The sequence below is a fragment of the Streptopelia decaocto genome, assembly GCF_964273445.1.
Source record: "Streptopelia decaocto genome assembly, chromosome: 24".
NCBI classification, from domain to species: Eukaryota; Metazoa; Chordata; class Aves; order Columbiformes; family Columbidae; genus Streptopelia; species Streptopelia decaocto.
Window position 1 is genome coordinate 2891679 of NC_138679.1, and position 26307 is coordinate 2917985.

At 52.6% G+C, this 26307-nt stretch overlaps 1 protein-coding gene across 2 annotated transcripts in view; it reads right to left on the minus strand.

The window, feature by feature from the left end:
• Window positions 1-24788, minus strand: part of ADAMTS10 (ADAM metallopeptidase with thrombospondin type 1 motif 10) — a 43003-nt gene extending 18215 nt beyond the window's left edge. For both annotated transcript variants that reach the window (XM_082072293.1, XM_082072292.1), the window contains exons 1-8: window positions 24526-24788; window positions 13742-14065; window positions 9013-9377; window positions 4601-4760; window positions 3424-3641; window positions 2074-2157; window positions 1783-1928; window positions 396-439 (exon numbers count right to left, since the gene is read on the minus strand). In XM_082072293.1, the coding sequence (XP_081928419.1) occupies window positions 396-439; window positions 1783-1928; window positions 2074-2157; window positions 3424-3641; window positions 4601-4760; window positions 9013-9377; window positions 13742-13829 (1105 nt within the window). In that variant the 5' untranslated portion in view covers window positions 13830-14065; window positions 24526-24788. The remainder of the gene's footprint in view (window positions 1-395; window positions 440-1782; window positions 1929-2073; window positions 2158-3423; window positions 3642-4600; window positions 4761-9012; window positions 9378-13741; window positions 14066-24525) is intronic.
• Window positions 24789-26307: the final 1519 nt, after the last annotated feature.

Below are 26307 nucleotides of genomic sequence, written 5' to 3' on the forward strand. Positions count from 1 at the left end.
AAGACAAATTAGGAGCTACAGCCAGAGAGAGCTGCAGGGTCTGTCTGCGTCTAGCAGTTTAAATAAAGAACTCCCTTTATAGTCGTCACAAAAAAGAGTCTTATTTCTCTCTGCTAAGCCAGGAATACTCCACTAGGCTATGGACCAGCCCTAGATGCGAGCGGTTCTTAATCATCAGGCTGGACCTGACCCAGGGATATAACAGAGAAGCGTTCCAGAGCCCATCCGTCCTCCAGCTTGCTGCTTTTTAGTGTTTACAGAAGTAAGGAGGCTACACAGTGGAGTGGGCTGGAAAACATGGGTCTGTTCTTGGCTCTGCTGCTTCCCCCCATGCTGCCCTTGCTCGCCCCTCTCCCAAAAACGCACAGCCGAAGGGGCAGCACAATCCCACCTACCCAGGGTGCCGCAGGGTTTATTCTTGTAGATGCAAATGTCGTATCTGCAAAGAAAGAGAAGGCAGCGTTAAGAACACTTGCAATTCTGACTGCTCCAAAACCTTTTGTAAGCACATCTCCATTTTACCGGCTTCAAAACAGCACAAATGGCTCAAGTGACAGTTCTGGAATGGAAAGCAGTGACTGTAACAGGTAAGATGTCTCTGATCTGTATTGTATAAGGCTCACTTTCCCCAGATTTTTAAGGATAGGTCCTGTCCCGTAGCTATGGGGCAGTGCTAAACAGGGCTGGAGTTTCAGTTTTGATGAAGCGTGGTTAAGTCAGCAAGGACAATGTTATTCCAGCCTTGAAGGTCTTTGGGTGGGTGTTCCAGCTCCCCCAGTGCCCACCCAGGAACCAGCCACTGATCCCCTGGAGACACCGGGCTCAGGGATCTGCCCCAGCAGCACAGGGCCGGTCTCTTGTCTGTTACGTCAAGTCCCTTGCAGCAAATCGTATCAAACAAATATGTAATTCTGAATTTTAACCCCCCCCAAAACCAACAAAAAACCAAACAAAACCCCAAACAAACCACCAAGGAAAAAATTCAGTTTTAAAACATGTTCCATTTCAAAACTCAGTGTCGTTTCATAGAATCATAGAACGGTTTGGGTGGGAGGGGACCTTAAAGATCATCTAGTTCCAACCCTGTGCCATGGGCAGGGACACCTTCCACTAGGCCAGGTTGCTCAGAGCCCCGTCCAGCCTGGCTCTGACCCCACAATGGGTTAAACGTAACATGTTCCCGGTGACGGCTCCTGTCCCTTTGGCTCCTGGCACAGGGTCCAAACCTCTCACCCCCAGCAGGAAACCAAGGAGTGAAAAACATTTGTTACTCTGTTTTGAGTGAATACCAGTAATGCGTGCGGAGGCTCTAGTTTGACACGTCCCTGCGAGAGTAAAAAAGTCCGCAGCTCAGCAAGATGTTATCGGGAGACAGGGAATTTATTAGCGACAGGGCCGGATGCGCTGGTGCCGTCCAAGCCCGGCGCAGCCCCGGCGAGTCATCTCGGGTGAGCTCAAACATCTGCTGGGAGGCTGAAGGACTCGGAGCCGGCATTGGCATCCTGCACATGTGGTAGGAGGGGAGGAAAAGCAAACGCCGCAGCCCTGGGAGGGTGAAGCTGGGGCAGGAGGGCCTTTCACTCCTTCCTTGGTCCTTCCAGGCTCTTATCTCATGAGCTCCAGGGAGGGATGGATGCAACAGGCAGCTCTCAGGAGGTCCCAGGGAAGAAAATACTCCTCAGCTCCAATATGAACCTTCCCTGGCACAACTTGAAGCCATTGCTTGGACAGAGATGGAGGGCAGGGACACAGAGGACAACCCCCTAAGGAGCTCGGCCTTACCTGGTGATCAGCACTGCGGTGTCGTGGTTGGCGATGCCGTTCTCTGGGATAGCGTTCCCATTGCCGTTCCTGTTCACAATGGATTTCTGCCACTTGCAGAAGCTGTCCAGGGATTTCCCGGCGTGGTGGTTGATCTCCAGGGTGGGCTGGAATGGAAGCAATGTGACAGTTGAGAGGATGTGGTGCAGATTGCACTGGGGGGACCTCCCAGGGGTGACATCCAGGGGGAACACACACCCACAAAGGAACGGCAGAGACATGATGGAAGCGGCTCAGCAAAGCCCACCTTACCTGATCCTCGGTGAGCAGAATCAGCCGGGTCACCAGGATATTGACAATATTGCCCAGACTCGAGTCCTGGAAAAGTTTGGCAACCTGACCTCCAAGAAACAAGAAAAGACGAGTCTTAAAAATGAGCTCGCTGGCTGGGTGATGGTGTGATTGGCTGGTACACACTGAGCACCTGGCGCTCTGGCCCCTCTCCATGTGTGTCCTGTGCTGAGGACACAGAGCTGGACAAGCACTGCAAGGGGGTCTCACCAGAGCAGAGGGGCAGAATCTCCCCCAAACCTGCTGCCACGCTGCTTTTCATGCAGCCCCAGATACAACTGACCTTCTGGGCTGCAAGGGCACATTGCCTGGTCACGTCCAACCACGTTGACATCCTGCAGCACCTGCTCCTTGCCCACAGTCAGGTGGGGAACCCCGCGGTCCTGGCGTTACCCAGGCGCAGGGACAAAGCTTTGCTGAGTGCCCATCAACAGGGAACGACACAGCATCTCTCAGAAATCTGCTGCCACACGATGGGTGTCTTACAGCAGACGAAACAGTTTGAAACGGTATTGTTTTAAAAATCTGGCATCTGCTTTAGAAATGCAAACAGAGCAAGCCATGAAAAGAGATCCTGCAGAGGACAGGACAAAGAACCATCACAGAGGGGCTTTCAGCCATTTGATGGATAACTTCCAAGCCTATCTCACCTCACAGGAGGATTCAGCGTGGCCAATTCAGGCTGTTGATGCATCCAGCCTGGCATCCTGCTGCCAGCAACGACCCCAATGTGATGCTGCAGGGGAAGCTCCTCTGCAGTAACGCAGAGCTGCGGGCAGCACCGTATGGAAGAACGAGGGTATTTCTCCCTTCCCCTCATGCGGATCAACCCCCAAGCGTGAGAGCTCCCTGTCCTTCTGCTTTCCCATGTGTTTCTCAGCTTGGCTGGCCCTATTTGCAATGCTAATCTGAGATGAGAGATGCTGTTCAGAGAAAGGGCTTTGTTCTCCCGGTTCAGATCTGGCCTGGAGCATGGTCAGAGTGGCCAGAGTTTCCCTCTCCTGCAGCGCATCCCCTGCACAACAGTCCCTGCATGCCCAGAGTATCGTTGCTCAAGAGCAGCAACAACACGCCAGGATTTTTGACCCAAATGTCTCGCTCTGGGGATGGGGAGAAGCTACTTCCACCCTGGAACAGATCTGCTTTCCCCACCGCATTCCCTCCGCCCTGCTTGTGTCTGCAGGAAGAGCACGTGGCACCCTCTGCCAAACCCAGACGTTTGGGGTGAAAACCAGGATTGATTCCTGCCTGCTGCCGAGCGTGTGAGCACCTGGGGTCCCCCAAGGTCCGCGATGTGGTTATAACACTTACAATATTCATGATGGCCAGGATGTACTGCTCGATGTCCCGCCGCCCGTGGTACCCCACCATCATTTTGTCGGCCACCACCAGTGTTTCCACGTAGCGCTCCGTGCTGACCGACCTCTTCAGGGGCAGCTGCCCGCGCTGGCTGTGGTTGCCGGACGGCTTCAGAGGGGACGGCTTCAGTGACCGCAGCCACCAGTGCCTCCCCTTCCAGGGCTTCTCATCTGAGGAGGTAAAGAGATTTATTTAGCAGCGATGGGGCAGCACGGGGAGGTGAGGGACAGGCTTGGTTCCAGGGAAGGAAAGGACATTGCAAGGCTCTTTGTGCACCAGGCCCAGACCCAGCAAATGCCCTTGTTGCCATCAGGTGGATCTGCTGAGCGATTCCTCCTGCAGCCCAAGGGCTGTCCTCCGGTCTGCCCAGGGCTGCACCTCAAATCCTGGGGTCAGTTTTGGGCCCCTCATGACAAGAAAGACCTTGAGGTGCTGGAGTGAGTTCAGAGAAGGGCCTAGCTTGGCCAGAGAGGTGGTGGATGAACCATCCCTGGAGACATCCCAGGCCAGGCTGGACGGGGCTCTGAGCAACCTGAGCTGGTGAAGATGTCCCTGCTCATGGCAGGGGTGGCACTGGGGGAGCTGGGAACATCCCTTCAACCCAAACAGTTCTATGATTCTATGTGCAATTTTCATTCTGTATCAATATCTCCCGGAGCCCACTGTGACTAACCAGACCCCACAGCCCACCGTACAGGACATCTTTCCATCTGGTCTCTAGCGGCAGCAGATGTATCTCAGCGCAGACATGATCCTCAGTGACTAAAACCCAAAGACAAGTCTGTTCTGAGCATGCGTAAGCTACAATTTCTCAATACCTTGTAAATTGGCCAAATCTGGGAGGATTTTCTTAAGAACAATAAGAGGCATTTTTCTTCTCTTCTATCCCACGCTCTATTTACAATTTACAAGCCCTGCTGCGAAGAAGAGAGTACAAGAACTTTCCAGAGATCGGGTCACCAGAAACCCTTAACATGGGTAAAAGCAAATACAGAAAACTTTCTTGACTGCGGGAGATAAATTTGGTTCTTTGCCATACAGGGCAGTGTGGTCCCTCAAAGCCTGGTCTACTGGTATTCTCCCAGCCTGCACTGGGATGGACTGGGCATGTGTTGGTGTGCATGGATACCTAGCACGCCGCAGGCTGCATCCATGTGTGGGTACTGGAGAGACGATCGCTTGTACACAACGTGGGGGCTGCCCTTGCCCTCCACCCCCGCGCTGACGTTGGCTCCAGGGCTCAGCGGTTCAATGAAATATTCCTCCTCGTCCGCAACGATCACCCCGTGCTGCGGAAGGAAAGAGATGGGAGGCAATGAGAGAGGTGGGGAGAGAACCGGGTGACTTACTGGTGTCTTCTCGTAATGAGCTTTCCGATGATTAACCACTGGATGTCTGGAGGCTGGCAAATACTTCTGGGAATGGGAAGAAATCCTTCATTCACGCACAAACACTGAACTATATGAACCTACAGACCAGAGAAAACTGAGCCAGACGGTCATGGATGCCTTGGGACATCTGTGTTCACTAAAGTCCTCTGGAAATCATAATCTTTCCTTGCAAAATTATGAATAAGTTGTTTCCTATTCCACCCACTTGGTTTAATTGAGAGCTGTCTGTGGGATCCTAAATACCATAATTTCAACTAGCAGCATAACTCAGCAGTGAGATCGACCGCCTGTGCTTTGCAGCCTCATTGAAGAACCTTCAGAAAACAGCTCAGGACCATTACCACCAGCTAAGAAACCCAGGCACAGAGCTGCAGAGAAGTGGAGATGTTCAAAGGCCTTTAAGAAACACACTGAATCTTTAAAATCCGAAGTCGGGTCTGCAGCGCGGCAGCCAGCAGGAGCCACAATCTTCCTCTGCAGCCTGAAACCCGCGTTGTGCCCCACAGGCATCTCTGCCCCTTCTACACCTCTGACCAACCACCCGTGAGCTTGTTCCTGCTGCCTTATTTGTTTGCTGGTTTTCTGCTTTTTGTAATTCTTTGACCAAACGAAGTTCAGCTGTGAGCCCGGACTTTGCTCCCTGTGACAGGACCCACCGTGAGACAGTGACACCGGGGCAGGAGATGAGCCCAGCAGCGTGAGCAGCCAAACCCGCCATCTCCTTGCAAGATCTGTATTGTGTGGCTGGTCCTACCCTTGCAGCAAGCTCTCCCCCTACCTAAGATACCTCAGCAACCTGAAAAACTCTGGCACCCTAACATGACACAAGCTGAAGCTGCATCACTCTAACAATTCCCTTCTGGTATCGAATCTCGCCTAACTCCAAGAACTGCTATCGGCTCAACTTTACCAGTGAGCAACCACGGCACAGAAATGTGCTCGGGATTGCTCGACAGGCCAAGAAGTCACCCAAAAGTCTAAAAGCCATGTTTCCTGTCTGTCCTCCCACCCCCTGCATGCCAGCACAGCTCTGGGTGAAGAAACACCCCAGTCCTGCCGCCAGCTCTGCACCTTCCTTTGGACGTCACAGCACTTCACCAGCTCCTCTCTGCGCAAGGGAACAGGAGCCCCCATCTGCCAGGATGTAAAACATCTCGAGGTCATTGCATGGAAGGCACCAGCTACGGAAGAGCGTTATTGCTGGGGTGGACGCTGCCTCCGTCACCGGTGTCTCACCCTCTCCCTCCCCGTCACGACAGCTGAATCGGGGCAGTGTGTGCGGAGAAGTCCCCATCTCCAGAGTGCTGGGGGATTTCCTTCTGCACCAGGCGCTGTTGCTCTTGGCTCAGCTCCACCGTTTCGAACACAAGCAAGGTACTGTGAGGTTAGCCTGGCGAGGGCTGCGGCGGAAAGCCGAGTGTCGGCCGGCGAAGCCAGCTGGCTGCCGCTTTGTGGGACGGGGAGAAGGAGGTCACCGCCGGCTTGGGGCAGAGCAGGAGGGGAGAGCACGTCTTGCCTAAAAACCATGTACTACTAGGAAAAGGGCAGTTCTTACTTAAACCCGGAGCCTCCGCAGAGCACAGGAGGCTCCACCGCATGCCTGGTGTCCTTCGGCAACAAAGCTCGGCCATCACACGAGGCTGAAAACTGCCCCATCGCTGACCCCAAAGCCCGAGCGCTGAGGTCCGGCGGCTGGGTGTGACACAAGCCACTTGAAAGGGGGGCGGCGAGAAGCCCTTAGAGAGATCCCTGTGGTTTGTGGGGGAGTTAAACTGGATATCCTGTCTATGATTCACGCAGGTCATCTACAGAGCAAGGATGGTTTATGCTATTAGCTTATAACCACACTTAAGAGCAGCCCGGCCACATGCTGCAGTTCTGCTCTCCCACCTCCTCGCACACACACGAGCAGGTCCACGTCAACCTCAGCATCTACCTTGCTCCAAGCATTTAACATTCACACCAGCTTCAGGAGGGCTTTTCAAATGAAAGCAGAGTTTCAGCACAGGGTGGAAAACTTGGCCTTTAATCTGTCCTTTGATGAGCTCCAACGCGAAAGGTGAGAGTGGCATTTCTCTCCTAAGGATGTCTTCTCCTTGCTGCCATTTTTTTGGATGGTAGGACATGGGTCTCATGCAGCTGGTGAGATGAAACACGACTTTGCTTAACACAGAGATTTCGGGTCCCAGCCAGGCTGAGGCAAAGCTCCCCGTGCTGCTCCCCGCAGGCTGCAGCCGCTCACAGCTCCGCACCTTTTGGAAAATGGACCATTTTGCCCTTTGCTTCCGACAGCTTAAGCCTGGATGACTTTCCCCCCCAATAACTTTGAGCCCTGGGTGACGGTGTGTGTGGCCAGAAGGACAATCCTACAGGATAGTGCCCAGATATTGGCTGTCTGAAGACGGGGGCGAGTTATTCCCTGGGTGAAAACAAAGCTGTTTACAGCACGACTGGACCGGCTGTTCCTGATCAACCAGAGCTCTGCGACAGGTCTTCTCTGGTGGCAAGTACAGCCCCGACTCCACCAGCTAAAAACACACCAGTCTCCTCTTGTCCACATTCCCGACATTATCATCCTCAGTAGCTCAGAAGACTGACCACCCAGTCCTTGCTGATGTCTGCAGCTCCCCAGGGCAGAGTTCAGCACAAGGAGAGGTTCCTGGATGACCCTCCCTCTTTTTTGGCTGCATTTTCCTCCAGACAGCCCCGGTACCTCTCCAGAGCTAAACGCAGCCTGGGGACTAAACCACCTCAATGCAAGGGCTGCCAGTGCTTGCCCGGGATTTGCTGCCCTGTGAAATGGGAAGGTGGGTTAATGCCAGATCCCTCCTGAGCCAGCAAACCCTCCAGTGCCTTAGCGAACACCAGTAAATTGTCTGGGACTTCAGCAGAGTTCCTTTATCTAAACAAAGGGCTAACCAGGGAACCGAGAGTTTACGCAGCTCTGATTTTTGGCCGTGAGATAGAAACATTAGACTCTATGATATAATGAGTCAGATTCTCATTTCTGTTAATAACCCACAGCACTGTTCTGGCAGTGTAATTTAGCAATAAATCAAAAGTGAATGCATTCCCATTTGGAAGCTCTTCCACACTGCCAGAACACTGCTCAGAGGTGCGGCCGTAGCATAAATATGAATCTGGCCTACGGAATCTTTTTCTATGTGTTACCCCTCCAAGGGAGCCATCATACTTGGGATTCACTAACAGGGTATGTTCACTCCATCCCTCCATCTGGCAGGTCATGAAACGTGCCTTGTGAGCCAGAAATATCAGAAAAATCACAGAAAAATAAGGATGGAAGTCCTTAGTCTGTTCTCAGTGCTGGAAGAGCCAATGAATCATACCTGGAGTATTTTTGAGAGGCATTTGTCTGGCCTGTTCTTATCTCAAATAATGCAGGGGCCATGCACTCTCCAAGCAATCTAGTCCTGAGCTCAGCTATCCTCACCACTTCTGTCTACCGTTAAGCTTTCTTGCTGATATTTAAGACCATCTAGTCCTAGCTGTTAGTACATGCAAAATAAATCATTTGCACCATCCTTGCAGCAGCCTTGCTGTTTCTGAAGAATGTCGTCTTGTCCCCTCTTGGAGTTCTCTTTTTCACATTAAAAAAACAGTGATTATTTCAGTGACTTCCCCCAGAAGTCCCATTTTTAGCTCCTGAAATCTGGACAGAAGTGACTGGGAGCCCCAGGAACGTATCTACAATTGTAAGGGTCTGAACGCACTTTTGATGATCCCAGTTGTGCTGTGGAACTCCCGCCCTCCCGCATTTCTTCCTCACCAGCACATGCAGAACACACCTCTTGGCTGGTGCTGTGAGAGAATGATGGTCTAGAGCCTTTATTATCCCATTCCAATTAAAATCCATGGAAAAATGTCCACTGACTTAGGCAGAAAATGGAGCACAAGCCAAATACAGTTCAGGAACCCTCACAGATGTAAGGAAGAGATGTGGCCTTCAGCAGTTTCTATGCCCATATTTTAGCTTGACACCAACCCCATCCCTTCCCCACCACCATGGAGCCACCTGCTGGGACCCAAATCAGGTTGCACATCTCCAGCAAAGACCAAAGAAGATGCAATACGCTCTGCTTTATGGGCAGCTCTGGTTTTGCCCTTGGCTGGGCAAAACACGGAGACTCACCAGGCCATTGCAGTTGCTGATGGCGACCTTGGAGCTCAGGTACTGGTCCTGCAGGTGGCCGGCATAGTGGCAATCCTCATGGAAATCGTGTTGCCAGTCCATACCATCTCGCTTCCAGTACTCGACCGTGAAGTGCTCGGCCAGGAGGTTGGAGTGCAGCGTCAGGTTGAGGAGGAACTGGGTTCGGTGGGCAGAGACTTTGTAGAAAACCTGCTGCTCGGACGGCTCGTAGGGCAGAGAGCCCAGGCTGCGCCGAGGGCGTTGCTTCAGCTGGCTTCTCACGTCGAAGGTGAGGAAGTCCCCGTTTTGGTCCACTTGGATGGGGAAAGCGATTTCATAGTGATCGAGGCTGGAGAGGAACTCCTCTGGGGAGGGAAAGCAACACACAGGAGGAATGACACCGTGCAACAGAGTCAGAGCAAAGCACCCGGCCATTGTGCCACCGAACTCGGTGCTGGCAAAGCCACAACTTGAATCCTGTGTTCAGTTTTGTGCCCCTCATCGTCAGAAGGACATTGAGGGACTAGAGAGAGTGCAGAGGAGGTGACAGAGCTGGTGAGGGGCTGGAGCACAAGTGTGATGGGAGCGGCTGAGGGACCTGGGGGGTTCAGCTGGAGAACAGGCTGCACGTCCCTGGGGTATCGATACGACTCGAGCCTACAGAGCATCATCATCTTCCTCTGCAGGTGATGGAGAGCAACAGATAGGTCCAAAGGGACATGCAGGACACCCAAATCCTGGCCCTGGACTATCCCCCATCAATCCACCTCCGTGGGGCAGAGGGACTCAGGTTGTGCTCTGTGGTTTGGAGGGTTATTTTAACCTTGATCCTTTCAGCAATGAAGCTAACAAGGTCTCTTCAAAACTGTCCAGAACAAGCCTCAGGGCGGCGATGTCTCAGGAGACAACAGCCTCGTAAGGAACCGCGGGGCTCTCCAGAGTATCTACGTCTGCCACATGGACCTGATCACTCTGCTTTGATAACAGCAGCACCACATCAGCCTGCCCAGTCGTTCCTCCTAAGAGGCACAAAGACAGCGTCCTTGCAAGGCCAGTCCTGCCACCAAAATAAGAAAGAGGGTAACCAGAATTCCCCAGCTGTGCTAAAAAGGCAGCAAGAAGAAACTCTGACATCCCAATTCCCCGGCCAGGCCTCTATCTATGACACCATCCTGACCTCGTAGCTCACCAGCCTGGTGCTCTTTATCATATCAGCCTGGCTTAGCGGCTTCTCTTGGGGTACTTGAGTTTTTGAGCCTGTCTTACCACTTAGGAAATGTGCTCTGACAAGGTCACTGTCCAGAACATCTGCCTGTGCTCACACGGTAACGCAACACTTTTGGTTGTTAAAGAAACCGGCGTTCTGCGGCTTTTACAGAAATTTCTCATTTTGCAAGCAAAACGTGACAGGGAGCACCAGGCTGGATGTGACCGGAGGGCTGACAGCCCTCAGGACCAGAGGCTTTGTTGGAAGATGTAAAATATCATGCATGGACTGGATAGCTCCCCCCATCACAGCGTGTTCTTCTGAAAGGGGTTTGCTCATGGACTGGGAGAGGATTCGCCCTCTTCTCATTCGGGAAGATTCTCACTGCGCTTTCTGCATCCTATTTGTAGTCGTTTCCTGAGCGAACAGGAGGGGCCAGGCTGCTCCAGGGTGGCTGCGTTTCCCCTGGCTCCACAGCACCCATCTTCAAAGCCTTCCCAGCCGTCATAAACTTGGACTCCAAATTACACTCTTACCACATGGCAGCACTGGAAAATTTCCTTTTCCTCTAGTGTGTTTTCCAGTGTGGGAGCCTGACCGAGCGGTTGCCTTGGCCACCAGGGATGGGACAGTCCTTCCCAGCTGGGTTTAGGGGTTAGCTCCCATCCTTCCAAACCATAAGCGCTTCTGGCACCTCTCCCTTGCCTCGACAAGCCAGAAATAATTATTAGCTCCAGCTTCTCCCGCATCACAGCACCTCACGTGTGATGCAGCCGGGCAAACAAGAGCGACTATTTGCACTTAAGCAATGACCTCGTGCATGGAAAAATTTGCCATCAGAAGGGCCTTGTTTTTCTTTTTCCCTCTCTGCAGGCCACATGGGCTTGCAGAATAGTGAGTTGGAAGGAGGCTTGGGCATACGGTGGCTAGAAAAGCCCTGGAACCCTGGGCTGCGGTCTCTGATCCTGACCTGCAAGGTACGTCCAGGAGGAAAGAAAGTCCAGGGCCTGAGGCTGTGTGATAACTTGCTTTTGCTGTGGTGCTGGGCACCGAGTGACCTCTCAGGGATGTCACTCTGGAAAATGAGGCACAGGAAGGTCTAAGCAGCGCCCTGCATCACAGGAATGTTTTAGGAAGCGATGCTTTAGGATGCCACAAACAGAAAAAATAATAAAGGGAGACTTTCAACACAAGGAAGAAGCCTGTGTCCTCACCCAGCGTCACTGCTGGCTCCAGCCTCTCCTCTAAAAATGCAAAAGATTAGATTAAGTTCTAAGAGATCAGGATTTCCACAAAAGCCACCACGTGCCCCCTGACCTCTCAGCCACTTCACACTGTATTAATAGATGCTGGCCTGAAGCGCGCAGTCCTGCACCCGCCGTATCAGCCTGGTGTTCCCAGATTGCTGTCACACTGCTCAGAAGAGGGGCTATAAAAAGCTTTTCTCCAGGAAAACCAACCTGTGGCTGGGCAGGACAGCGGGTGCCCCCCAGGAGAGGGGAAAGCTGGGGAAGAGGGATGCGCTGTGGGGAGAGGTTCCTCGCTGCTCCATTTTTGCTGCAAAGGGAGCCCAGAACTGCAGGGACAGGGACAGCAGAGGAAGGGAAAGAGAACAAAAAGAAGAAGAGAGACAAAAAGAAGAAAAGAAGAAAGGTTGAAGTGGAGGAGGGAGGATTTACTTCCCTCCTTTTGTGCTCGCTATTGCCTCTCTCATTACAGAGCTGCTTAAAGGATGAAAAGGAAGCAGATGTTTGCTCTGGTCTTGTCACAAGAGCAAAGAGGAGCTGCAGCTGCAGCCCAGGCGCGGTTCCTAAGGGATGGAAAACACTGTGGGATCTCGCGGCTCCATTGTGGCAGTCCCAGGCCAAGGGTCCATCGGCTTACCTGTGATTCTGGAGCACCAAGATCAGCCTCACCGACCGTTCTGCAAACCAGGGAATGTCTGATCTATCCCTACAAGTAAACTAAGGTACCAGCAGAAAACTTCCTTTACATTGAAAGCCATTCAGCAATGCTGAGCATGTGCTGAATCCTTGGACAATCGTTTCAGCCACCGCTCCCTGCACTGTTAAAAACTGCAGCCCGAGCGTGCACGTTACGTCTGAATCTTGTTGCATCTCTGCCGGCTTGAAGAGGCTGCTATTTCCCACAAAGATAATTACAGCTTATGATACCTTAATCTTTTTTCCTGCATAAAACAAATACACTGATCTGGAATCGTGCAAACAGGCCACAGGAATCCTGCTCCACTGCTAACTGGGACAAGTCACTGGGCCAAAATCAGTGGCCTGTTGAAAACACTGGCCTTTATTCTCCAGGCCTCCAACTGCTAAGAGGTGATAACAGTGTTTCACCCTCTTGAAAGGGTGTTATGAGGATTATGTACTTACTATCTCAGCAGCCTGGTGAAGAGACGTGTTGAGTAACATCAATAGCCTGACGCCAACCGTTCCGGACGCAGGGAGCCTAAAAAAGCGCTTTGGCAGCAATAGGGACCCACAGGGCAGCCTGAGCCTTGGGACTGGATGGGAACGGGGAGGGGACAGACTTCAGTCCCCAGTTTGGTGCTCCCAGCACGATCATGGGCTGGGACTCATCACCCAGACCCACTCAGGGGAAGCACAAATGCATTAACTGGAATTTGTTTTAGACCAAGGCGTGTTAGCAAGCGGTGCAGGGGCTGGCGAGGGAGGGTTTGAGCGGACGGAGGTGATCTGGCAGCACAGGCCTCGTCAGAGCGTCGCTGCAGATGGAGGGAGGTGTGAACTGATGGACGCGGGACGCCCAGAACAGTCACCTCAGGCATTGCCAGAGGCTTTGGCAAAAAAGGACCAGGAATCGTGTTTGTTTCAGATTTGAGAAAATCCGTCTGCGTAACCCTGCGTGTCGTGTCCGCCTGCCCCTCGTTTCGCCCAGCACAGCGGTGCCTCCTGTTTAGCAACGAGACAGCGCTCAGACCCAGGGTGCGTGTGGCTTTTTGTTACCCCCATTCCTCTTGCCGGTTCTGCTTCACAAGACAGCCCACGGCCACCAAAACTACAGCCCGATGGCATTGCATTAATCAACAACGCGGGTACATCGCTGACTTCGGCCCTGCTGCAATTAATCCAGGGGGACTGGACTAGATGATCTTTTGAGGTCCCTTCCAATATCTAACATTCTGTGATTCTGTGAACAGCCCCAGGTCGCTCAGCCGCTCCCGTCACCCTTGTGCTCCAGCCCCTCACCAGCTCCGTCGCCTCCTCTGCACTCTCTCCAGCACCTCAATGTTGTTCTCGTGATGAGGAGCCCAAAACCGCACACAGGATTCAATGTGAGCCTCCCCAGCGCCCAGTACAGCGGCACAATCACTCCTCTGGTCCTGCAGCAGGAGAAGCTCTGCTGCAGCACAGCAAGCAGATTTTGAGGTGTCTCCATGTGCTCCCCAGCACAGCATCCCCTGATTCCTCCCCCGGGGACAGCATTAGGGCTTCTGCCAGCAGAGGTGGGTAGATCCAGCTCCCTCCCCATGGCAATCCCTACCTTGTGACTGGAATGTGTCACCGGGGCAGTTGCACAGAGCCGCGGTGAAGATGACAGTCCATGTGAGAAGCCTCCAAGCTATTGCCATGGTTAGCGACGCTGGTCTCGGTGCAGGGAGTGTTGTGCCGGCTCAAAGGGCGCTGTCCCAACATGTCTCTCCCTCGGCCACCCCTTATGTCGAGACAGGAGTCCTCGGTCCCTCCGCAGGCATCCTTGGCCGCTCCGTGCTCTCCCCAAAGCAGCGAGGCCGGTGATGTTCCGCGGTTCGCTGTGCTGGGGTCAGCATGGGCTAATTCGAGGCGCAGGCTGTCGGTGGCATCACCCCTGTGGAGGAGAGAGGGGGGATGAGCCAACGGAGAGATGGGGAAACAAATGATGGGGGAGAGACACGAGGGAGAAAATGGCGTGGAGGGTGAATGAGGAAAGCCTGATCTTCGAGAAGATGGAAAGGAAGAAAAGAAAGGAAGAAAAGAAAGGCAGGAAGAAAGAGGAAAGGACGGAAAGCAAATGCGCATCAGTTCACAACAGTGGAAAGCCACGTTGTCCTGCTACGGGGACACTGCACACCCGGGTGCTCTCCTGGGGACACTGAAGGGCTTGTATGTACCTTATAGCTGAGGAAAGGAGCTCAGAATAAATGAGAACCCTTTGTCCTGTGGCAATGCCTGTGAGGAAGCGCAGACTGAAGAGCGACCTGCTCTAAGTGACCCGAGCTCTTAAAGGACAGCAGGGAATAAAAGCAGCAATCTAGAAATCCTCTTTACTCCAGTTTTCCTGGCTTTAAAATACACTTGAATGACTGTCACTGCACTGAGAGACGAGCACTTGCTCTCAGAGTGTGTTGGCTAAACCTGAAAAAGTGATGGAAAACAAAGGACCCATTCAGTGAACTCACCCTTACCCTCAGCTCCATTCACAACTCGATCGTGAGATTCCAATTGTATTTGATATTTAAAATGATTTGCTAATTGCTCCAGTGAAAGATTTTTGGCTTGCAGATAATTTCCACTCAGTCTGAGGCAATTATACAAAACTCATATAGTGCTGGAGAGTCGCATAAAGCTTGTGGGTTTTGTTTCTATCCAGCGATGAGATGATGCATACGATGAACGCGGCACATCCCTGACTACCGCCCGGAGGATCCCAAATACCTGCTCGAGAGCAGCCCCATGGCAAAACGCAAACGTCCCTGCAAAGGTGACAGATCAATATGGATTGAACGCCGACTTCAGCGCTGGGACACGCGGGGAAAGGCAGGACGGGCGCTCGAGAAGATGAGCCTGGGCTGGAGACCGGAGGATGCTGCTCTTCGCAAAGGTGTCAATAGCCATGGCACATATGTGGTCCTCATCCCAGTAAAGAAACACCTGGAATAATGTCATTAACCCTCGCCTTGCTCTGCTTTTGTGCGTTTTAAATAGCAAAGACTACTGGCTGGCTAGGGCCTGGATCCTCCTTGGCTTTGCCACTCTCACCTCACGTCCTCAGGGGAGCCTGCGATTTATTTCTACTCCCATCTTTACTGTGCAGTTAATGTTATTTGTGCTGTGGGGGCTTGGAATAACACCCATCACAGGCCAGAGGCTACATAGGTGAGGTACAAGAAGAAAGCAGAGAGACAATTCTTGCCCCAATAATTAATCTAAATAAGTTAATGGCTTTTCCCTAGTAGACAGAAATGTTGGGAAGATTAATCATGCATCTTTAAATCACAACTTGGGAGCTCCATAGCTTAAATGTTAAGGCTTTTAACTGTTCATTTACAGTCAAAGACCAGCAGAGAGGCCTTGGGCGGGTCTCCCCACTCACAGCTGCTGCCACTTGCAAGCTGGTTTCTGCAAAGCCCGGACACAACACCCGCGATGGCCCCGCAAGGACTGAGCGCGCTACCGGCAACCGTGACAATAAACTGCCCCATGGGGGAAAAATCACCTAAACCTCATCTTGGGCTGCTCCGCTCTCCTGGGACAGGCAAAGGGAAGCAGGCAGCAAGGGCAAGAGGGCTGGGCAGGAATTCTGCGCTTCTCCACCACCAGAGATCAGCACCGTGGGTCCGTGAGGTCACGGTGACAGCATCCTCTGCAGTGTCACCCCGGCTGGCACACAGGGGACAGAGCCGGGATGCCGCAGCTGCTCTGCGCTGCTCCCCCAGCGCCGCGGGACAGGGACTGGAAAAGGGAGAAGGCGAAACGAAAGCCGGGCGTGCTGCGGCCCCTCTCCTAAGTCAGCATTTTTCAGCATCTACTAAAGCTCGAGATTCCAGCTTCTAAATTCTGTCACAGCTCCAAGGTCTGCGGACAGAAAGCTGCTCAGCTGAAGTGTATTTTCTCCTGGGCTTCACACTACTAATTTTTCTTGTTTTCCAGCTGTTGAACCCACTTCCTCAAGGCTGTCGCTATTTCCTGTCCTTCCTCCACCTCTCTGTGACCCTGAGCTGTCGCAACCGGTGCCCTCGTCTCCCTCCTGCCCTCTCAGCATCCCCAGAGCAGGGGCTGGGAGGGAGCTGCAGGCTTCAAGGTGCCAAAATCCTGACCTTAGGGGAAGGAGGCAAGTGAGATCAGCACAAACCAGGAATTACAGCCGCAAAATTCCCCATAAGCCGGGCTGGGGGGAAGGGCTCGGCTCCGGTTCCTCCCCGCACACAGCAAGGAAAACACGGCCCCTTCCCAGCGGCGTTTCACCACCGAGACCCCGACGAGCTCAAATCCTGCAAGAGAAGGACCCGGAACAAGGAGGAAAGCGCCGGAGGAGCGTGGGCTCCGCGGCCACTTCGATACGTATGAAGTTTTCCATAGCCTCACTTTTCAGATTTTGCTTCCTAAGCGGCGGCGACCGAGGAGCCCGCGCGGGGGGCGGCGGGGACAGCGGGCCGGAGGGGCCACGCGGTGACCTCGCCGGTCTCGTGCCTCCCTCGCTTGGGCTGGTTCCGATTTGCTCTTTCCCGAGGAATTCGTTGTCCTTGGCAGGCGCCCCGCGAGCGGCCGGCGCTCCCCGCCAAGGTGAACCCGGAGCGGGGACGAGGGGCCGCGGGCGGCTTCCAGGTCACCTCTTCCCACCCCAAGAACACGTGAGAAGGGGAAGGCTGGGGAGGGGGTTTATAATTTAAGCTGGAAGAAAGCAAAGAGAAAAAAAGGAAAAAAACAGATGACAACTGTTACTAATTTCAACATCGGGGCTGCAGACAGAATTCCCTGAAAGCCTGGCTTTTTGGCCGGGGAGGCAGCTTTATGGGAAGGTAATAGGAAGCAGATGGGCTCTGCTCAGGGCCAAGAGGAAGGTTCAAGGTGCCTCCTAGTGCAGAGAAAAGGAATTTAACTGCTTTTAAAGATGCAGGGCCCGGTGGCTTCCAGGTTTCTCATCCAACTTTTGCAAATTATGAGCTCAGGTGTCCTTTTCCTTTTTTTTTTTTTCCTTTTGAGACAGAGAGAAATAAATACAAACACAGATTTCTTCTTCCAGCTTTCCCCAATGGGAGGAAATACTTGCAGAGCATCCCCCCAGGCCCTTCCACTGACACCTTCCTGACACGCAGCACCTGCGAGCGGGGACAGGGGGGACAGCGGTACCGCTTCACCACAAACAGCCATTCTGGGCTGTGCTATCAGCAACGGCATTAACGAATGAATAAAAGTCACCAGCCCTCATGGTTACTTCATTCTTCTGTAGAACTGGGTATCGGCACTTGTTGACCGCTTATTGTGATGCCACGTCCCGCAGCTTGGCAGCTTCATCCCCGACTCCGTCCTGAGCCCACCAACATCAGACCCCCCGGGACGGCAGCCCCTGCAAACACAGCACCGCAGGGATTCCTGCTCCTCCATCCATCCACTCCAACTTGGCATTGTCCGACCAGTTCAGATGTTATCATCGGGGGAAGAGCTGCCAACGTGTCTTTGCTCCATGGGCCTTATTTTCCTTGCAATCCAAGCTAAATGCCATGGGGACCACAGGGTGCTGGGATTGATGTTTTCTGGCCACGCCAATGCATGGAGAGACATCTGGCAGCAACATCGTGACACTTCCCAGCACCTGCACCAAACTGCCCCGCACACCGGGCTCTGACCTGCCGCTTGTTATCACAGCAAACCCCATGGTGCCCGGGGCTCATGGATGCCAATCCTAAAATCACCTTTTTTCTGAAAAAAACAGCCCCCTTCTCACCTGCTGTCACCACAAGTTTTAGCTGTAAACCTTTGGTTGAAACCTAGTTCCCAAATACCGCTGCAAGGCAGAAGGACAAATGCTCTGCGTGCTCTACAGAAACTGTGCTGGCTCCAGCTCACGCTGCTCTAATGAAGGGACACTCGGGAAGCCACCATCAGCGTTAACTGATGAGCAGCTCACTGCCAGGAGCGTCGGCTGCAGAATGCAAAAAATGGGTTAAAGTCACAGGTCTGCAGAACTGAAAACAAGAGCTTGAACCTTAATCTGCTTTGCTGCTCCAAGCCTGGCCTCTCTGGGGGCACGGCAAGCAAAGAATTAGAAACACGTAGCTATCGCTGTTCACCAGAAAACAGCAGCTCCAAGCCACGGGACGGTTCCTGCCCACGCTGCGCTACAGCAACCCTTTAGGATCCACTCGCCGTCCCTCGGGCTGATCCTGCTATCGAGCCCCTGCTGGAGGAAAGCCAAGGGCTTTTGCCTTTCCCTTTATTGCTGAGAAGGGACCTACGACGCCTGACTTGTAAGGGCTGTTTCACGCCAGCCCAAGCGCGGCTCTTTGCAGACACCCAGCCCAGCGACTGCAGGGTCAAATTCAGACTTTGTCCAGAGCGGAGATGCTGCTTTCGCGCTGTTAAAATGAAATCCAACTGTCACCAGCAACATGGGCAATCCAGACTGATGGTGCTGGTCTGAACCCAAGGTGAGGGGTCTAAGCCCGGGTCCCCGTTCTGCCAGCACCTGGTACCGGCCCGGGTGAGCGGGAACGTCCCCTCGCTGTCCCCAGCGCTGCAGCCCGGTCCAGGCCCTGCGGCGGGCACACCCTTCGTCCCTTTGTACGAGCGAGCTGCACAGGGCCCTGGGCTCGCTCCAGTACTGTGTGGGAGTAGTTTTTAAAAGAAACAAAAACCATGAGAATTGTTTTACAGTCGAATCTATTCAGTGCAATCTTAGCGAGGAAAGGACTGAACGACCCCCTTGCTCCTCTCCAGAATCCAGCAGGATCTTGAATTTCACCCGCAAAGAGGCAAAAGAAGCCCCTGACAAAGCGAGGGCATGCGAGCAAGAGCTGGGAGCACTGGCCTCGCTCTGACACCGACTGCTTTGCTTTCTGGAAATACTATCTCTGTGTTACATAAGGACCTGGCCCTATCTGGAATGCTGGGGTCATTACATTTCTCCAAGTGTGGTAAAATGCTCGGAGGTCCTCAACAGGAAAGCATGAGAGAAGCGCCAGCTCGTATCATCATCACCAGGGAGGGGTGTTGGGCAGGGGCAGCTGAGCCCCAGGGCTGAGCCCCAATGTGGCCGCCAGACCGGCCACCTTCAGCCAGATGTGACTACTGGCCACCCTGGTTGCCACCCTCAGTCTTCTTCTGCTTTCAGGAGATGGCTCCACCAAGCAGGTCCACTTTCAGACGGGACTTATGCAATAGTTTGGAGCTGCTCCATGTGACCCAGACTTGCTGGCCTCCTGCCACCACTCTCCTTGCTGGCTCCAGCCACGCACAAAACAGCAGAATTCAAAAGACAACCGAACGGGCGGTAAAAGAAAGTGCATCTCGCCTACCACGCGGTGCCCCTGCCAACTACACACATGCACCGCGCGTGTAAATACGCACGTGCCATCCGCACACACGCAGACCATGGCTGCAGCTGTTTGAGTGCGGCTGTGCACAAGGACACGTGCTAGAGGAGGTTCTCAGGGACATGGTTTAGCAATGGACTTGGCAGCGTTGGGTTAACGGTTGGACTTGGTGATCTTAAAAGGTCTTTTCCAACCAAAATGGTTCTAGCTGAATGAGGATGCTCACTACCCACAGGCATGGCCGTGTTCGGTACCCACACGCTCCTCCGCATGCCATCACGCACCATCAATACCTCTGGACACATGCACAATGCTGTTTTTATAACTGGCATCCCCACGTCTGCGTGACCATCTCCTGCCTTCACTAAACCACCCCTTCTCTCTGCGGGGCTCGGCATGGGCAAGAGAGAACCCAGATCCGCATCTCCACAGCTCTGTCGCTGTCTTCCTAAAGCTCCCACTGCACCAGCGTGGAGCAAGGAGCATCTCAGCTGTGCTCAGGATGCGGGACAGTGTTCCGGGCTCTCAGGAAGGCCAGGAGCACTCACAGCTCCGAGCAGACAGGGAAGCAGATGCTGCACCAGCCGCCTGCAGCCCTTGTGCTTACACAACGCAGCAACACAAGGTGCTGAGCCCTGCGGTTGCGTAAAGACAAACACCCACCTGTGCCAATGCTGAGCTCTGCTCACCTGCAGAACCACCCTCTCCCGGAGGGATCTGCTCGGAGAAAGGGATGTGCCGTTCATCCCAGCTCAGGCAGGAGCAGGTTTGATACAGTTCTATGCAATTATACCTGACAAAGGCCTGTCACAGCTCACATGCTGAGCGTGGCACGCTAAATCTGACCCCTTCTTCAACGTGGCCTCAGGGCAGGGCCATAATCGCACATCTGCAGTTCTGTACCTGTGCTGGGACGCTCCAACAAAGACGTGTCTGGTCTACAGCCACTGCAGCCCCTCTCATCGCCTGCCACAGCACGTGCATCCACGATACAGCACAGGCTCATATGCTGAAGCTGGAGAGACAAAGAAAGCCCCACTGAGCTTCCCAGGAAAAGCATCTGAGGTGGCTCCTGTTACTCAGAAGGGCTCTGAGAAGCACCATTGGACCTGTAGTGAGCAGAGAGAACAGCAGCATCTTCTGCCCCCAGCACGGCACCGCAGCACCCAAGGCTGCACCCACAGCAGCACAGTTGTGGGCAGGGGACCTGCAGCACTGCCTGGCTCCAGCACTGGTGCTGATTTGCTCCTGCCACACTGAACCAAAGAGTAACTGAGGCTGGAAGCGACTTGAGGGGATCTCTGGTCCCACCCCGCTCCCAGAACAGGGTTAACTTTGACATTAGATCAGGTTTGGATCACAAAACCCAAGCTGACTCAGGGGAGTGGCTTGGAGGAATCGCAGTGAGCTGTGGAGCAGGACCCTAAAGCACCAAATCAATCTGGACCACACTGTCCTTCCAGGAAATCACAAACGTGTCCTTTCAGACATCGTGGTGACACAGAGAAAGGGCGAGGAGCCCTGGCTGGCCAGAGAGGAGGCTCGTCCCGATCTGCTCTGCCTTCCTCGGTGCTTGTTGGCTCTGTGCTTCCAGCGCCTGGGGATGGAGAATTCCCCTCTGCAGATGAACAGGCAGCAACCAGCCTGCCAGGGCACCGAGAGCACAAACACACAGCTTACACACAGCCTACACACAGCCCAGCTTCTGCCGCTGTCCCCGCAAGCAGGTGAAGGCTCCTGGCTCCGTTTCCCAGCAGGGCAAACCCAGGCAAGCAGAGAACCGACTTGGCAACAGTCTGTGCAAAAGCGCGGGGATGCAGATGAAGTCTTGCAGACGGCAACGGGCTGTGGACGCCCTCCAGCCCCTACAGATCTGGAAGATCTGCAGATGGTTTCCAGGCTCCGGCTCCCTTCAAGTGAGCTCCGTCAGATCCGCTGTGCAGAGTTTACGGGCCCTTTTTCTCTCCCTGCAGGTTCTCTGTTCAGGGAAACACACAGCCCAGATGGTTTGGATTTGACGGGGTATGGCAGGGTGCGACAGAAAATGCATGGACTCACAAGCACGTGTGGCTTCCTAATGAGGAAGCTGCAGCCCAAAGGCCACCAAATACTTTTCTCTGGGCCCGGCTTTCCTTCATGGCCAGGGAATGAGGAGCCTCTAACCCCGACAAGACTGAACTCATTGCTCTGTGGTTTTGACCAAAGCCACTTCGGGGTGTAGCCTTGGTCCTGTTGAGGTCAGTGGCACAACTCCTAAAGCAGGAGGCCAGGATATCACCCATGAGCTCAGCTCAGCTGGAACCAACATTAACGGATGTTCGAGCTCCAAAGGATTTGCAGACCCACATGGGAATAGATTCCTCTTAAGTCATTTTCCCTTTAAAAATTACGCTACGACAGAAGAGTAAGATACACAATAGCAATAATGGTAGGTTGGGATGCTAAATGGGTGTGTAAACACACTGAATTTTCAGACATGACATACCCAAGCATTCTTTTCATGACCTGGGAGAAGGTAAGAGAGCAGCAATGGAACAGCCGGACCCCGCGCTTCACATGTGCCACTGACATCGCTCCACTGAAGTCAGATGGAGCTAAAATATTTTGGCCGAGTTCCTCAGTGGAGAATCTCCAAATTCTTGAAGTGGTTGCAGACTTGGAGGCACTCACAGTAACCAAGATGGGAAAATTTGCTTTGATGGTGTCCCTTTAAAACTTCCTTCAGTGTTGAAAAATGAGTCTGCATCCAGGCTGGTGGTTTTCCATGTTTCTCACTCCCCAACCACCGCATGAGATCTGACCTGCTTATAGATTCCCAGGAAATGTTTGCAACTACTCGCCTTACAAACATTTCCTACGGTGGTGAGGTCAAGGGAAGATCTTTTTGACTTGCATATCTCCAGCACATCTGAGTTGACATCATCCCAATCACTAACGAATTGTTTCTGAAAACTTGACAAATTTGGTCCAAATTCTGTTTGTTTTTAAGTTCATTGAGATCTAGGCAGGACAGGACGTGACAAACACATCCTGCGGTGTTTCTGGCTTCGAATGAACTCATTGCTGCAAACTTGGCAAGAAAAGTGGTTTTTGGAGTTGGGGGTTTCGGATAATCTTTAGATAAGTGCTTGAACAGAATCATCCCCTGGGTGGGCCTGATGCAACCTGTGCTGAGAACCCTCCATGGAGCTGCTCCTCTGGGCAGCTGAGCCCACAGTGCCTCCGGACCAGGGTTTCACGCAATGATAATCATCTTACTCCTCCCCGTAAGAGTTTCTGGGTGGCCTTCAGCCACCAGCAATAACAGGGCCTCTCGCATTACAGGTTTGGTACTTAAAAGGCCTTTGGCATGAGGAACAGACACTGTTTATGTTGAGCAGGCAACACCTTCCCCCAGGGCAATGCTTCACCCCACCGCTCAGTCCTGTTATCGGATCTTCCTCTGCCAAACGAAACAGCTCAGCCCCCCCTGAGTCTTATCTGAGAAAAGCATGATTTACAGGAGATGACAGGACCTTTCCCATCCACCCAACCAGGGCAACGCAGCCGGAGATGAGCGCAGGAGGTTTTAGGGATGTAAGGAGGAGAAGGAAAGGAGACGGTGCTGCCATGGGGCGAAGCGGGAACAACGGGAAGCAGAGGATGGAGCAACTGGAGCACTCGGCATGTTCCATATATGGAGAAACTTCATGACACTGGAACAACCTTCCAAGAACCCAAGGAAGCCTCATAGAGACATTTCAGACTAGTCCAGGCAATGCTGCGGGGAGCAGAGAGGAGCGAACACCCCAGCGCCGGCTGGGGAGGTACCTGGGCGCCCAAAGCGTTTCCCCTTCTACCATCCCTAGCACCGGGGGGAGACCAGGAATGAACAAAAGACTTAAAAATCTCCCTGCTCTCACCCATCATGCACTAGATCGCGCGCTGTCACCACGTGAGCTCCGCTAACGAGAATGTTAATGAACAGAATCAGAAACAGATCTCTGGTGTGGCCGAGCTGTCTCCGGCCAACATGGGCATTGGTGTGGCCATACACAGGGAAACAAGCGGCTCTTGAAGTTTACATCCCCGCGTACGCTTGACCAACATAAGTCCCCCAAAAATGAGGCTCCATGTGAAATTGTCCATGTTGCCGCACAGCTGGGGCTGGGGGGAACTGCCCCGAACGTGCTCCCAGCAGCTCCGCGCGGCCCTCCGGGTGATTCTTTGCCTCTGGAAGATATTTGCCAAGGTTATTTTATAAACTCCTTTCTATTTATAGCACAGCTCCTTCAGCTCTAATGAGATAATCTTCTGGCATTTCACCATCACTAATATTTACTTTGATGTTTAAAATAACATGTTCTGAAGGATTTTCTTTTTTTAAAAAAAAATATAAACTAAAAACATAATCAGAGCAAAGAAATATATGACTAGTGCAAGAGGGCCAAACGCCTGGTGATGCACATGAAGTTAAGGACATCGCAAGTTTTTCAGGGCAGACGGTTTGTAATCCTCTGACCACATCGTATGGGAGGAAAAGAGCCATTGGCAGCTCCTGAAGATGGAGAGAGACGGAGAAAGAGGGCGAGGGAGCGCAGCGCGTGTTTATTCTCAGGAACGAAGACAGCGAGGAACACGGAATTCTGCAACAGGGATTATAGCCGCTGCTTTCTGCAATTGAGAGTTTCGCCCATGGCGGCTCCGAGTTAAGAGAATGATATTTTAGAGCAGCAAACACGCCATCAGATGGGTTAATGCAATAAAAAAGAGCCGAGCGGCGTGTGGCTGGGGAGCAGCTGCCCCGCTCCTGCCGTCTGCAGACGCTTTGAAACACAACCCTGCGTTTTTATGGAAACTCTGAATGTTGGAGAAGGGTGAACATGGTTTTCATTCTCATAAATGTTTTTCCAGCGTGCAACGCTCTTCGGGCTCGTTCCTTCTCCAGGGAGACGGTTCTGATTTCAAAGAACATTCGCGTTCCCTCCACCCCAGACCACCCCACTCCAACCTCAAAGAGACCTCTCTGGAAAAATTATTTTAAAGAGTGTTTTACCTTTTCTAGTGTTTTCCCTTCTTCTTTTTTCCCCTTTTAACTCCTTAAGCTTTCTTTTCCTTCTCTTTTTCCCAGCAGCAGCCAAAAGCTTCTCTCTCCCCTTCAGTCCTGCGTGTGTCAGAAAGTTTCCAGGCTGAGGGTTTATGTCGCCTTCCTCAATAACCTTCTTCTGTCAGAGCCGGGCAGCGCTGGAGCTCCAGCCTTTGCTAAAAGGTCTCCTTTCAGGAAGTGAGCAGTAATAAGAGAGCGGCTCGGAGGCAGCATGTATAGGGGCTGCTTAAAAAAAAAAAAAAAAAGAAGAAGAAAAAAAAAAGCTTTGCTCAGGAATTTTGCCAGGATTATCCAAAAAAAATCCCCAAACCCACAAGGCAATAAAAGTCCCGCCCTGAGTGCTGACATCAGTGCAGAAGGCAGGTCTTGCCTGCAAGGGTATAAAGCTAATAAGCTCAGCCTTTCTGAGCAAGCAGATTCCCCCAGCAGCTGCGGTGCAGGCAGAGCCGGGGGGGATGCAGGCGGCTCCTGGACGAGAAAACACCCCCATAAAAGCAAGCAAATATCCCAATAAACGCTATAAAGTAAAGAGGTCATGATGATGGCAGCAGGAAAAAAAATAAACCCCAAAACAGACAAAGCAAACCAGGATATTTTTTGTTTTCCTCCCAAACATCCCCCCTCCCAATTCATTTTAACCATCGTCTTCAAAAAGCTGGTCTGATGAAATGGCCTTAAAAGCAGCTGCGCTCTGCACTAATGTTAGTTATGGGCTTTAAAATCTTACAAAAAGCCCTCAAGAATTTGCTAATGGTTTACAAAGCCCCTTCCCTCCCGAGTTACATCATTCTCGCCCCGCTGGCTCTCGTGCTGCTGTAACTCCTCTTCTGCTGCCACCGTGGAGTGTCCCACAGAGGACAATGTATTTCTAAAGTAAAGAATAAACACTGCAAATAATAAAATACTGCTTGTTTAAAAACAAAGCCCTCTCAGGACACATAAAACAATAAGCAACAATAAAGGGCAGGAGCTCATTTCCTTCTTCCTTCTGAAATCGTTCGCCTTTGAGATTAGAAAGCTCAATATGTGAGCCTTGGTGAGGAGAGAATTTAAAGAGAGAATTACCTGGCAATTCTACAAATATTATAAAAATGGACGGCTCCGAATTGTCCTGGGGAAGGACACGGGGAAGGGACAGCAGCAAGCAGTGGGGACCCAGCCTGAGCCCATCTCTGGGGACACAGAGACCCCAGAACCACCCCCAAGGAGCCTTTTAGTCTAAAAGGATTTGAATGCCATAAATCATTTTCTCCCGTGGCTTTGTGTAAACCCTAATTTGAAGCCCTCCCATCTCCTCTCCTCGGATGGAGCAGCCCGGTGATCTGAGCAGGAGATACCCACGAGGGACCCCAAATATGTGGCATTGCCTGGTAGGCATGTGCATCCTTAACAGCCCCCAAAACAAGGGAAAAGATCCTTTCGTCCCAGAAAGGGATGCCTGATGGTGGGAGCTCCTAGCCCCTGCAGCATCCCAGAGCAAGGGCCTCTCTTCCTTGCAGGCACTCAGACTAGAAAAGCCTGGCTCTCCATTTTAAAGCTGAGTTCAAAGGGACTGCGCTAGCTGGATTTTTGGCCAGTTCCCTGGCTGGGTGGAAAGAGCAGTTTCCTTCCTCCCCAGGCCATGCTGGCCATTGTCTGAGCCCCCAAAGCACACGCTTAAAAGAGCAACTAAGCAAAGTATTTGGGGTTTAATTGAATGGTGCCGCTTACTTAATTGCTGAAAGCATGGCC